This window comes from Delphinus delphis, chromosome 9, assembly GCF_949987515.2.
Source record: "Delphinus delphis chromosome 9, mDelDel1.2, whole genome shotgun sequence".
Lineage (NCBI taxonomy): Eukaryota > Metazoa > Chordata > Mammalia > Artiodactyla > Delphinidae > Delphinus > Delphinus delphis.
In genome coordinates, this window is record NC_082691.1 from 94,709,718 (window position 1) to 94,723,102 (window position 13,385).

The 13,385-nt window shown below is 45.8% G+C and overlaps 2 protein-coding genes across 7 annotated transcripts in view; one reads left to right on the forward strand and one right to left on the reverse strand.

Annotated features, from left to right (window-relative positions):
- Window positions 1–2,029, forward strand: part of AGK (acylglycerol kinase) — an 86,324-nt gene extending 84,295 nt beyond the window's left edge. For all 3 annotated transcript variants that reach the window (XM_060021012.1, XM_060021011.1, XM_060021014.1), the window contains one exon: window positions 429–2,029. In XM_060021012.1, the coding sequence (XP_059876995.1) occupies window positions 429–566 (138 nt within the window). In that variant the 3' untranslated portion in view covers window positions 567–2,029. The remainder of the gene's footprint in view (window positions 1–428) is intronic.
- An 8,341-nt stretch (window positions 2,030–10,370) lies between these two features.
- Window positions 10,371–13,385, reverse strand: part of DENND11 (DENN domain containing 11) — a 45,909-nt gene continuing 42,894 nt past the window's right edge. For 3 of the 4 annotated variants that reach the window (XM_060021016.1, XM_060021017.1, XM_060021015.1), the window contains one exon: window positions 10,371–12,666. In XM_060021016.1, the coding sequence (XP_059876999.1) occupies window positions 12,471–12,666 (196 nt within the window). In that variant the 3' untranslated portion in view covers window positions 10,371–12,470. The remainder of the gene's footprint in view (window positions 12,667–13,385) is intronic. The other variant, XM_060021018.1, reaches the window with a different exon arrangement.

The window sequence follows — 13,385 nt, forward strand, 5'->3', positions numbered from 1 at the left end:
CTAAAGAACCATGAGAATCATCAAGTGGCTGTAATGGCTTTCCTCCGAGAATTGGCTGTGTTTCTCGCTTTTCATTTGAGAAAGATTAGGGCTGAGGACATACACGTATGTTCTATGACTTCCTTAAAGACGTGACAGGACCCTGTCTTACAGTAAGCATTTGAAAATGATAACCTTGTTTCACAAATCCCAGAATACTCTGGGAGGAGACAGAGGCCACTGAAACCTTTTTCATGGTGGTAGAATAGGGCTATTTCCAGAACCAGCCCCGTGTCTGACACAGGCACCGAAATACTCTTTTCAAAGAACATTAGACCAGAGCCTCAGAGAGGAGGACCTTTTCCCTAACAACCTGCTCCGGTGCTCTAGTGATGACGAATTCCAGCCAGCGTGGGCGTGAGCTGTTGTGAATATTCTCTTCTCCACAGGGAACAGGCGGCTCCTTCAGCATCGACAGCGAGGAATACGAGGCGATGCCCGTGCAGGTGAAACTGCTCCCCAGGAAACTACAGTTCTTCTGTGACCCTCGGAAGAGGGAGCAGCTGCTGCAAAGCACGGCCCAGTGAGCGGGCTGCAAGTGGGCGCCCGAGACTGCACTTTAGGCTACCCTGGGACCAAAAGGCAACCAAGGCCTCCCCGTCCCTGCAGCGCTGTCAGAGGATCCCAAGGGCCCGTTCATGGCAAGTACCCTCCACCCTCCTCTCTAGTGCTTCCCAGCTTTGCAGCCAGCTTCCCAGCAGCGCATGCTTTGACTCTGCTGTGACAGCCCGTCCCTTCCACATACTGCTTTTCCTCAGGCTAGTTCCAGGAAATCCCCACCCTCAGTGGATGGAGAAGGGCTAGACCTTGTTCGCTCCCCTGAGTGGGAAGCAGGGTCCTGGGCTGAGTGGCTCGTCCTCTCCTGGTGGGCTCTGTGGCCGCCCTGGGAAGTCTAGGGAAGCACCTGCCCTCTGCGGCCTCGTCCCGTTCCCCAGGCTCCTCCACGGGTGCTGCTACTCTTTGAGCTCCAATTCTTAGCGTCTTTCAGTTCTCTCCTTAATTAAAAACATACCTGAGGTGTTTCCCTCTTCAGCCATGGCTGAAATACTGTAAAATACGTTTTTTCCCCTGAAGTAGTGCTTCTTAAATGTTGGTTTGCATGAGAACCACCTGGGGTGCATGTTGAAAACTGACTCACTTGGGGCCCAACCCAAATCTAATAACTCAGTCTGGGGCTGGAGCCCAGGAATCTGCATTTTTAAAAAGGTGTCCACCTTCCCCAGGTGGTTCTACTACAAGAGGTGTCCCCCAAACTGAACAGGACACAGTCTTGTAAAGCAGCGGTCCACACACTACTCTGCTTAGGTATTTCCTAAAAGTATTCTGAAAAATCATGTATCCCCTCAGTTTTAAGTTGACAGCTAAAATTTTTCATGGAAGTTAGTTGCCAAAGTATGTACTTTCTGGTGTCATGTAAATATTGATATTTTAAAATAAAACTGTTACATCACTGTCTTAAACATATTCAGTGTAATTGAAATACGTAACAATTTAACAGTCATCCTCCATTTACAAAAGTAAGTTTTTTGTCATTGAAAATGTCGATTATCCTTGTATGGTTATCTCCAAACCACTTTCAGCAAATACTATCATAATGTAATGTTTTTATGCTTGAAATTTTCTTTCCATTGGACCTGTCTTCTTGCCACCAAAAAATGTAAGTGGAAGTAACTTTTTTTTAGTTCTTCAAGTGTTAACTCAGTACAGAATAAATGTTATAAATTACTGAAATACAATTGATGAATATTATAAATTTTTGATAATTAAAAAATCAACATTTTATTAGAATGCTCTTTATCCTAGAGTTCATTTATCAAAAAGCAGTTTTTCTGTGTTGTTTATTCAAGTTTTTTTTAAATTTTTGTATTGGAGGTTAGTTTCAGGTGTACAGCAAAGTGATTCAGTTATACGTATACATGTATCTATTCTTTTTCAGATTCTTTTCCCATTAGTTTATTACAGAGTACTGAGTAGAGCTCCCTGTGCTATACAAGCAGGTCCTTGTTGGTTATCTATTTTAAATATAGCAGTGTGTACATGTCAATCCCAAACTCCCAATCTTTCCCCGTCTTTCCCCCTAGTAACCATAAGTTCCTTCTCTAAGTCTGTCTCTGTTTTGTAAATAAGTTCATTTGTATCATTTTTTTTTAGATTCTGCATATAAGCGCTATCACATGATATGTCTTTCTCTGACTTATATCATTTAGTATGATAATCTCCAGGTCCACCCATGTTTCTGCAAATGGCATTATTTCATTCATTCCATTGTACATATGCACCACATTTTCTTTATGCATTCCTCTGTTGATGGACATTTAGGTTGCTTCCGTGTCTTGGCTATTGTAAACAGCACTGCAGTGAACACTGGGGTGCATGTATCCTTTCAAACCATGTTTTTCTCCAGATAATATGCCCAGGAGTGGGATTGCTGGATCATATGGTAGCTCTGTTTTTAGTTTTTTTGATGAACCTCCATACTGTTCTCCATAGTGGCTGCACCAGTTTACGTTCCCACGAACAGTGCAAGAGGGTTCCCTTTTCTCCACACCCTCTCCAGCATTTATTGTTTGTAGACTTTTTGATGATGGCCATTCTGACTGGTGTGAGGTGATACCTCATTGTAGGTTTGATTTGCATTTCTCTAATAATTAGTGATGTTAAGCATCTTTTCATGTGTCTGTATGTCTTCTTTGGAGAAATGTCTATTTAGGTCTTCTGCCCATTTTTGGATTGGGTTGTTTTTTTTGATATTGAGTCGCATGAGCTGTTTGGAGATTAATCCCTTATCAGTCACATCGTTTGCAGAGATTTTCTCCCACTCTGTGGGTTGTCTTTTCATTTTGTTTATGTCTCTCCTTCCTATTTTGTTCTCTTGTGATTTCATGACAGACTTTTAGTGTTTGGATTCCTTTTTCCTTTCTGTGTGTGTATCTATTGTAGATTTTTGGTTTGCAGTTACCATGAGGTTTTGATAAAACAATCTTGTTTATATATCTGACTGCTATAAGTTGGTCTTTTAATTTCAAATGTATTTCCAATATCCTGCATTTGTGCTGTCTTCTTAGAGTTGCTGGTTTTGATATATTTGTGTGCAGATGATTTCCTCCCTTTTCTGTATGTTTGCCTTTACTGGTGAGCTTTTCCATTCATAATTGTCTTGTTTCTAGTTGTGGCCTTTTCTTTTCTGCCTAGAGGAGTTCCTTTAGCATTTGTTGCAAAGCTGATTTGGTGGTGCTGAATTCTCTTAGCTTTTGCTCGTCTGTAAAGCTTTTGATTTCTCCATCAAATATGAATGAGAGCCTTGTGGGGTAGAGTATTCTTGGTTGTAGGTTCTTCCCTTTCATCACTTTAAGTATATTGTGCCACTCCCTTCTGGCCTACAGAGTTTCTGCTGAGAAACCAGCTGATAACCTTATGGGAATTCCCTTGTACATTATATGTTGCTTTTCCCTTGTTGCTTTTAATACTTTGTCTTCAATTTTTGCCAATTTGATTGCTATGTGTCTCAGCATATTCCTCCTTGGGTTTATCCTGCCTGGGACTCTGTGCTTCCTGGACTTGGGTGACTGTTTCCTTTCCCATACTAGGGAAGTTTTCAGCTATTATCTCTTCAAATATTTTCTCAGGTTCTCTCTCTCTGCTCCTTCTGGGATCCTTATAATGCAAATGTTGGTGTGTTTAATGTTGTCCTAGAGGTCTCCTGGATTCTCCTCATTTCTTTTCATTCTTTTCTCTTTGTTTTGTTCCATGGCAGTGATTTCCACCATTCTGTCTTCCAGTTCACTTATTCGTTCTTCTGCCTCATTTATTCTGCTATTGATTCCTTCTAGTGTATTTTTCATTTCAGTTATTGTATTGTTCATCTCTATTTGTTCTTTTAACCTTTTAGCTCTTTGTTAAACATTTCTTGTACCTTCTTGATCTGTGCCTCCATTCTTTGCTGAGATCTTGGGTCATCTTTACTATCATTACTACGAATTCTTCAGGTGAACTGCCTATCTCTTAGTTGTTTTTCTGGGGTTTTATCTTGTTCCTTCATCTGGGACATATTCCTCTGCCATCTCATTTTGTCTAACTTTGTGACTGCGGTTTCCATTCTGCAGGCTGCAGAGTTGTAGTTCTTCCTTGTGCGGTCTGCCCCCTGGTGGCTGAGGCTGTCTAAGAGGCTTGTGCAGGCTTCCTCGTGGGAGGGACTGGTGCCTGCCCACTTGTGGGTGGACCTGGGTCTTGTCCCTCTGGTGGGCAAGGCCAGTGTCAGGGGTTGTGTTTATCGGGCAGCTGTGTTCTCAGCAGGACTTTAAGTAGCCTACCTGTTGATGGGTGGGGCTGTGTTCCCCACCCTGTTGTTGTTTGGCCTGAGGCGTCCTAGCACTGGCTGTTGGGTGGGGCGAGGTCTTGGTGAGAAAATGGTGGCCTCCAAGAGGGCTCAGACCAATGAATACTCTCCAGAACGACTGCTGCCAGTGTCCTTGTCCCCACAGTGAGCCACAGCCGCCTCCCACCTCTGCAGGAGACCCTCCAATACTAGCAGGTAAGTTACAACGTCTCTGCTTTTTCCCTGGATCGTGGTGCACACGAGACCCTGTGTGCGCCCTTCCAAGAGTGGAGTTTCTGTTTCCTCCAGTCCTGTGGAATTCCTGCAATCAAACCTCGTGGGCCTTCAAAGCCAGCTTCTCTGGGCACTCCTCCTCCTGTTGCCAGACCCCCAGGCTGGGGAGCCTGACATGGGGCTCAGAACTTTTACTCCTGTGGGAGAAGTTCTGTGGTATAATTATCTTCCAGTTTGTGGGTTGCCCACCTGGCATGTACGGGGTTTGATTTTATCACGATTGCACCCCTCCTACAATCTCATTGTGGCTGCTTCTTTGTCTTTGGATATAGGGTATCTTTTCTGGTAGGTTCCAGTGGTTTTTTTTGGTCAACGGTTGTTCAGCAGTTAGTTGTGATTCTGTTTCCGTAAGGAGAGGTGAGCTCACGTCATTCTATTCCACCATTCTGTCTTCTCCCAAAAGCACGTTATTTACAGCTAAGGTGAAACAAGGCTTAACCTTATAGATGTAAATACATAAGTAAGCAGATGGGATAGAAAAAATTCTGTTATCACGACAATGTCATGCAGTTCTCTTGAGTCGCATATCAAAAATCACAGTGACCTATCAACAGCTTGATTAGATCCCCCTTTAGTTTGCTGAAGACCGAGAACCAGAAACTTACCCACCTTGCTAAGGATTCAGTAGCTAGGCATGATAATCACCTTGGCGCCCCTGAGGTTTTTATATTCCAGAGGGCAGTGCACCACAGTAAGCTGGATGAGACGTAAGGTTTTCTTTTTGTAAAGAGGAAGGAAAATTGCACAAGCAGGAAGAGGGAAAGGAGAACTGGCTGGCTCACCCTCGGGTAGATCAGTTTTAGGGCAGTGCATGTGCCGGCACCCACGAACCCCTTGGAGAGTGAAGATCAATGCTTAAAGGATTATAAAGCAGCTATGAAAAGACCATGACTGAAAAGCCCATAAAATAATGCTTACCTGTTTACCTCTGTGTTCTTCAGAGTGGTGTTAAAAGCTGTGCTTTTGCAAAAACAACAAAAAGCAGGCAGGTCCAAGCATGCAGTCTAAGGAGCAGCTGCTCCATACTGCCCATGGAGGGGAGAGGGGGTGCTGTGGTGCAGGAAAATATGGTCTACGTAAGCCAAGAGAGGAGGGGGGAGGGGGTGCTGTGGTGTAGGAAAATATGGTCTACATGAGCCGAGAGAATCCGGCATACATTGGTTCTATAAGAGAGTGCAACAGACCAGCACAGAATCTTGGCTACCAGCATGTATGTGTTTTAGTGATTCTAATTTTTCCATAGAAATAATGGAACATATGATTGGGGAAGGAGATTTAATTCAGATGCGTTTTTATTCATTTTTAAATGTAAATATGTCCTAGTTCAAATTTTGTTTTCTTGATTCAGACTATTTACTGAGAACATGGTTGCCTTACCATCTATTGCCTTCTTTCTGTTGTCCTTCCATATAAGGGCCACGTACAGGATGTTTCAGCAGCTATGAGAGACCCTCGTCAGCTAGACCTGGAATGCTGAGGGGTGTGAGGAGAAGCCGAGTCCCCCCTTCTTGTTTAGTACAAACCTTTTGTCAGACTAATTTCACTCAAAAACCAAGAGTATTTCTATTAAAAACAGAGCAGATATTTTATATTAAATATAGTTCAGTATAAAGCCTTTTGCTTAACCCCACGGCCAATTCGTATGCATGGGTGTAATTACTATGTGCCAGTGCTTTACACGTGCGACTGCTTAGCTGTCTGTGTTCCCACAACCCTAGGAAATAGGTAATACGTGGTCATGTCACTTGGAAGGTAGGAACCTGGCTTGGAACACAGAGCTAACAATGTTAGGAACTGAGTCTCTACTGCCTTAAAATAACTCACTCCCCAGAAGGGTAAAAATAAAGTGTGTGTGTGTGTGTGTGTGTCAGTATATGATGTTTGTTTTAAAGTAAACTTAAGTAGAAGGAAGATGTGAAACAAAAAAGCTTTGGTCTCTGTGGGGTCCTTCTCCAGAAGTTGTCTGATACGATGGAGGGTGCACAGTCCTGGCTTTTCTGATGGAACGGGGACGGTTATTTCCAACTTCGGTTTCCATTACCTGGAGAATGTGTATCCAGACCGTGGCCTCAAGGAGGACAGGCACCAGCTCTGGTTTCTTCCATCATCACCGTAAGCGAGGTCAGTGCTGAGCGCCACGGATTCTGCTCGTGCCCTGGGCTGTTGCTGCTTCCTACCACAAGCCGTATTTCTTGGACCAAGTGAAGGACTGCAGCACACATGTTCATGTTAAAATGTGAATTTTAATTGTAAAAACTGTCTTCTGTAAATATAGTTATATCAACCTCTCTGCATACAACTTGGTTCAGATATATACACATATGATATACACAGATGTTTATTTGTACCACAGAACAAAATCAATTCAAGAAACATTTACTCTTCGGGATGAACCCCAGCTTCCTTTAGGCCTTTAAAATGATCACCATTGAAGAGAGAGAACAACACACCCAGATGCAGTATATTCAGGGTGAGATCTATGAACTGTCTTACTAATTTCATACTATGAGGTAAACACTTGAAACAAAAACAGATTCCGTTTCTCTTATTGCTGTAACTCTTGCACTGGGGTATTAATCAAAGTAGGGGTTTGACGTTTAAGGCGACAGGGAGACTATGCTGATCCTAACTTGGCAAAAACAGAACTTTTCCCGAGGCTTACAACTGTTTCTTTTTCAAAAAAGTTTTCTCTCTCAGACCTATACAAAATTTAGCCAACAAGCTTGGGATAAACAAGGAGGTTAGTTTTGTTCTTCCTCTACTCTGTACCCCTAAAGTCTCCTACCCCGTCTGTTCAGAAGCACAGAATCTACAGCTTTCCTCACTGGTCTTGGAGGGCTAGACCGAAACTCATTTCCTGATGCTGCCTTCAAAATGTTTTGAGACTTTTATCTTTGCTTGATTTGGCCAAAGGAAGGAGTTTTCACTCCAACGTCAATGGTATATGTTAACAACCAGTGAACTCAGTGACCCGTGCGTGGATTTGTCATTTCGTGGATCATCTCCAGCTAGTTCATAACACCCTACACCCCACCCCTGCATCCCCCAGCGGTCCTCAGAAAGCAAAGTAGATGGACCATGAGTCTAAAGAGGCATTCCACAGCAAACAGAGGTCATGCATACCTAGCCTTCCATGGTAGTTAGTTAAATAAATTTTCTGAATTTAGATCCTATTACCTCTAGAAGCCCACTACGCTGAGCTTCTAGAATAAATGCTAAAGAGATGAAAGCAGGGCTTTACTTCTCCGTCATCATTTCTCTAGCTCTGGAGAATTCTTACTTCCCTTCTAAATGTGCAGGTTCACCAAGTGGCCCCTGTGTTCCAGCTCCACAAATGAGTCGAAGTGCCAGTTATAAAAGTACCCCTGCCTCTCACCTGCCTCCAGCATGATCACATTCACCCCCTCTCATACAAGAATCTTACTTAAGGTTGGTGAGTGTGTGTCATCCTCCATCGGACTGTCAACTTCATCTCCTCGAGAGGCTGTTAGATTTCACAGGACAGTCCTTATTCACTCACCCAAACATTTAAATAACAAAACTCTTATGGGGTCTCAGCTGCTTCCAAATTGCAATACTGCCCGTTTCTTCTAGGATTATAGTTTTGAAATTTCCTTCCAACATCTGCATACTCAATTCATCACATAGTAATATCGATATAAAAATAAACTTCCATTTCTTACAAGAAAAACATGAACTAAATTCACAGTTAGCCTTTTTCCACAGCACTCCACCCCAGTAGCTCCGGGGAACAGAGGTATACTGGTAATACAAATGGAATATTAAAAATCCATGACTTGGGAGTAAAAGGAGCCCTGAACTCCTCTTCCCCTACCTGAATCACAAAAGGGCTTTCCTGAAATGAGAGGGGACGGACTGGCCTGCTGGAGTGAGCCCCAGGTCTGCAGGATCCTCACTGCAGGGCACTAAGTACAGCAGGAATGCAGGGAAAAGACCCGAGGACTGGCCCTTTCGCAGAGTCTGAGCCCACCAGCCAGGAACCTAACGGCGAGATGAAAGCCCGTGTGAGACACGCCAGTCCCCATACTAACCTTGCCTGTTGGAGAACTGTCATCACACCAAAGCAAGTTCACTGTCTTATTTGTTCAGCAGCGCCCTCCCCCTCCTCTACCTCTGCTGCAAGTATGATCCGTCCTGGGAGTGGAGGAAGCACCTCAGCTCATTCCCTGGGCTCTGCAGTTTCATTTAAAACAAAACAAAACAAAACAAAGTCCCTGAGGTCCCCGCCTCTTCCTGGAGGGTTGCTGTACTGCCGTTGAAAGGTTAACTCTTCGCTGCCCTTTACAAAAGGTTCCCCAAAGGCCTCGGTTTAAAGGTGAATAATCTTACCTTTTTATTGCGTTTGAAGGGCTTTCAGTGTATCAAGACAAATAGCAAGTTCATCCTCAGAACCACCAGAATGAAAAACAGTGATTCAGCCATGATTGCACTTATCTTTACCTTCTAGCTAAAATACAGGAGTTACACTGATAAATGAACCCTCACACGTGGCACTGAGAATTATCTGCACCCTGTGCTATACTTAAATTTCCCATCTTGATTTTCACGTGGGACAAAACAAGGTAAGTTATAAATGCAAATTCCTATGCTAAATTATTTCTATGGATATATCAATGAATTTCACGTCCCTTCCTCAGCCAAATGGAAGACGTGATGCCAGGATGAAGGATGGCTCCGGGAGACAGATGCCTGCTGACCCACAGCAATCCTAACTCACCGGGGGCTGTACAGGCACTTCCGCTAGCAGGGATCTACACCAGGCCTACGGAGTGCTTCAGGCTTAGCAAAAGCCAAAGCTAATTCTACACTCTTATTTGGCCCATACTTTTTGGTCTGGTGAAAGGTAAGTCCTACCATTTCTGACTCCTGGAGAGTCCTAATCCAGAGGACAACTGGACATTGTCCCAAAGGCTGAATGGTACCATCTGCCCAGCCTGCATTAAGTGAAAAGTCCATTTCACCAGAACTCTGTCGTACCTTACAGACATCAACAAACCCCAAGCCTGGGTTCTAGGTCCCGCAAGGACTCTCGCCACTGAGAGTTTCTTCTAACTTGACTCAGGGGTGACCTGGCAGCCCCCGTGTCTCAGGTCAGCAGTGTTTCCAAGTTAGGACGTGGCTCGCAGCTTGGCGTTAGATCAGGCTTAAAGTCCCCCAGCAGGACCACACCAGCTGGTACAGTGGGGAGGGAGGGAGGTGGTCCAAGGGTCTAGAGGGACAGGAGGCCACCATCAGTCAGTGGACCCGAGGCCCCCGACCTGCTCCAGAAGGCCACAGTAGTAACAGTAAGCCCTGTCCCTTCTGGGGACAGGGAAAGGGACATTCTCCAAAGCTTCCAAACAAAAGCAGAGGGGTTCTCAGAAAGTATTTCCACAGTGACACACAAGCAGGTCTGTGTGGCCTCTAGCTTCTGCCGTCCCTGCGCAGGGAGTCTTGCCTGGTACCTCACCTACGAACTCCCCTTTCAGGGACCTGGCAGCAAGCGACGCCGTGGGTGCTGCCCACCTGAGAGAGCCTTCAAACGGTGACCTGTGACCTCGGGAGCAAGAGACGCCACATCTGCATTCCCGGGGGAAGACAGGCAGTGACGAGGGTAACCACAGGGCAACGGCGCGCCGGCCAGCCCAGCAGAGGGCGCTGCACTAGACTCCTGGCCACCCACCCACCCCACCCCCCCCCCCCCCCCGCAGGAAGCTGGCAATGCAGGGAAGAACCAATGCTTGGGTTTCCTCTTCAAGGTCGGCCGAGCCCAGGGTGCGTATGACCTCAGAGTGGCACTGCCTCATGGGTGCACCCCTCCCAGGGCCACCCCCAGCCCAGACCTCTGCGTGAGCATCGGGGGGACACACAGAGATGCCAGATGGACAGCTGCCTAGGACGGCAGGGAGCTAAAAGGAGCACAGAAGCCTGGGCCCACCATTCAAAGCGAGATACAGGAATCTCATCTTCATCCTACTACCTCTACATCAGCACGTCTGAGCTTGGAGTTACAATACCACAAAAACAAAAGCGTTCACACGCAGAAGGCCTCTGGAGCAGAAGTGCTTAAATAGAGTATTCTCCCAACAAATTCCCCAGCTGCACAGAAAGAGGGTCTGCCTGTGTCCTCCACGAGAATCTGACCTTCCCTTTTACGCCCACCCCTACTTCTGACCACCCACCCCCAACAGAGAAAGCCCTGAGCCTTTGGATACCACTAAAAGTATATAAAAGTAACCATAGCTTGACCCAAGTTAGAAAGGCCACTTCTTCTCCAGTCACTCTTCCAGGAAAAAGGCAGTGAAGCTTCAGCTTCTAAACACAGATTCTTTTTTCGTTTGTAAACATATGTATTACTGAAATGAAGGCTAAACCCACAGGGGAGAAAAATGTACAGTTTACAATTCAATGCCCAAAGTGATTTATATACTTACAGAAAAGATGCTACCTTGATTAATCAATGTCTGTGCATTTCCACATGCGGATTTCTTTAGTCTTCAATTCCATGTCAAGGGGCTACAGTGAAAATATTTTTAAATAAAGCAATAAGCCCTATAAAGCTAGTCTTGAGATAAGACACGTGACCCATCTATTTGGAAGTCATCTCTGTGGACATTTGCCTGGCTGGAACTTGGTCCCAGACATGGACATACGGATGGCTACTCCAATAACAGAGCCAGGCAGGAATGGTGAAGGGCAAGAAGTTATTTGTCACCAACAACCCAGGATCCCAAGTCAAAATCCTAAACAGACCCCAAAAGACCTAAACGCTACTCCAGGAGCTCGCTTCTCTGGCTAACAGACTGTAAGCTGGCATCCACCGAACGCCCCAGCCAAAGAGAACAGGCAGGGCCGACAGCAGCTGTCCCAGGGCAGAACACTCCGGAGCAAAGCAGAGGAGCTCACTCTCAGGGTTCCCAACTACTTTCCTGGGTGGAGGGACTGCCACGTTTGCTCTCGAACAAACCTGTACCTCTCTGGTCCCAATTACTCAGCTCGACAAATGTCGTCTCTGCTAAAGAGAAGTTTGTTTACGAGGGCTCCAAACTGGTACACACTCTTGTTAACATCGGCCCGAAGGAATCTGCCAGCCCGTCCCCAAGAGGAGGGGATTCAGAGAAAAAGGACTATTACGTGGAGTGGCCACCATTAACTTAACTCAGAGAAAGGTTTCAAGGCTTCATTCTATAATTTTAGCTCTCAGGTGACTGAGAAGCAACCTCTCCCTGTCATCTGTCCTCAGAGAAGCTCACACTTGGTGACAGAAATATCCTTTGTCCCTCTTTGAAGTCTCTTACCTACGTGAACAGAGAAAACACAGATTTACTCTAATAAACAGGAAAAGGGATTTGATCCCAAGACTAGACTCCCAGAACTGATTAAAATAACCTTGAAAGGCCACCTGGTCTAGCTTCTGCTTCAGGCAGGTGGACATCCAACGCCACACTGGATGGACAGCTGTCTTATTCTTGATATGTCAAGCGACAAGGACCAGACAGACTTTCTCAACAGTCCAGCCCCACGTTTCCAGAGCTCAGCCCGCGCCTGGTGATACGCGGCCTTCGCCCCATCTCCTCAAGTCCCTCAACAAGGCAATGAGAGAATCTGCTTTGATAACTCCTAAGACCAAACCGGCGACAGCTCTGAAGGCGGTAGCTTTCAACGACCTACAAAACCAAGGTGCTCTCATCTTACCTCTTGGGAGGGAGGAAGGGAGGGAAGGCGATGCAAAAGTTACATTTGTTGGAAGTATAAACAGTATTCCTTTGTGTCAACTTAATTAAAAATCAGGCCATCTGGGGCCTGGGTGAACTCATCCTTCCTATGGGCAACAGGGGTTGTCAATGACCAACATGACATCGATGCCGTAGGCCTCCAGCAGGTCCATGAGAAAGCTCCGGTCTCCTTGGGGGTCTAGACCCATGCCCCGGGCATGCTCAGCCGTCAGAGTTTTGTCTTGACTGGCAGACACCTCCAGTAAAGTCTGAAATATCCGATTGTTTTGCTCTAGGAAAAACCTGCATTCACAAGACAAGACGTGGGAAAGGGAGGGCAGAAAAGACACGAAAGCTCACCAAGTAAGCCGCACGTGGGGAACCAAAACTACACTGCTTTGCTTGATATACTTTTAAATGGTTTCAAACCTCAGACTGTCTTTTAAAAGAAGAAAACAGGATAGAAGTTAAACGGTTATTCAAGTGCCGCTAAGGTCAGCAAAAAACTGGCGTTAACCGTGGTACGACGAGCAAAATCTCTAAGCAACTGATGGTCTGACTGCCAACAATTTCTTTTCCGGTTGAGAGGGAGGTCACTAGGGGTTTAAACACAGCTGCAGGGAGAGGCCCCGTAAACTTGGTTCCTCTCTTTCTGCTTAGTCATAAAGGGAAGAGAAGGACAGAAAACAAAACCAAAAAAACTGATAATGCAGTTCTGAGGTCAAGACTTAATGTGAGAAAGTGAAATTCACCTTCAAAGCCCTGGCTGGGTAAGTAGAGCCCGCAGCAGGAGGTGAGCCTTCCTAGAGGCAGAGAAGGGCTCTGAATTGGCTCTCCAGGCCCTGAGGCACCCACACAGAAAAGGTGGAGCTCAGGGGCGCTGCGGCGGGCACGGGGCAACCTGAAGCCAGCCCTGCTGGAGCGGGCAGTGAAGGCGGAAGGGGAGTCGGCCTGGAGGTACCGGTATCGCCACAGCTCACCACCATCTGTACGCAGCTGTGTGCTTTCGATTGCTTTTTTTG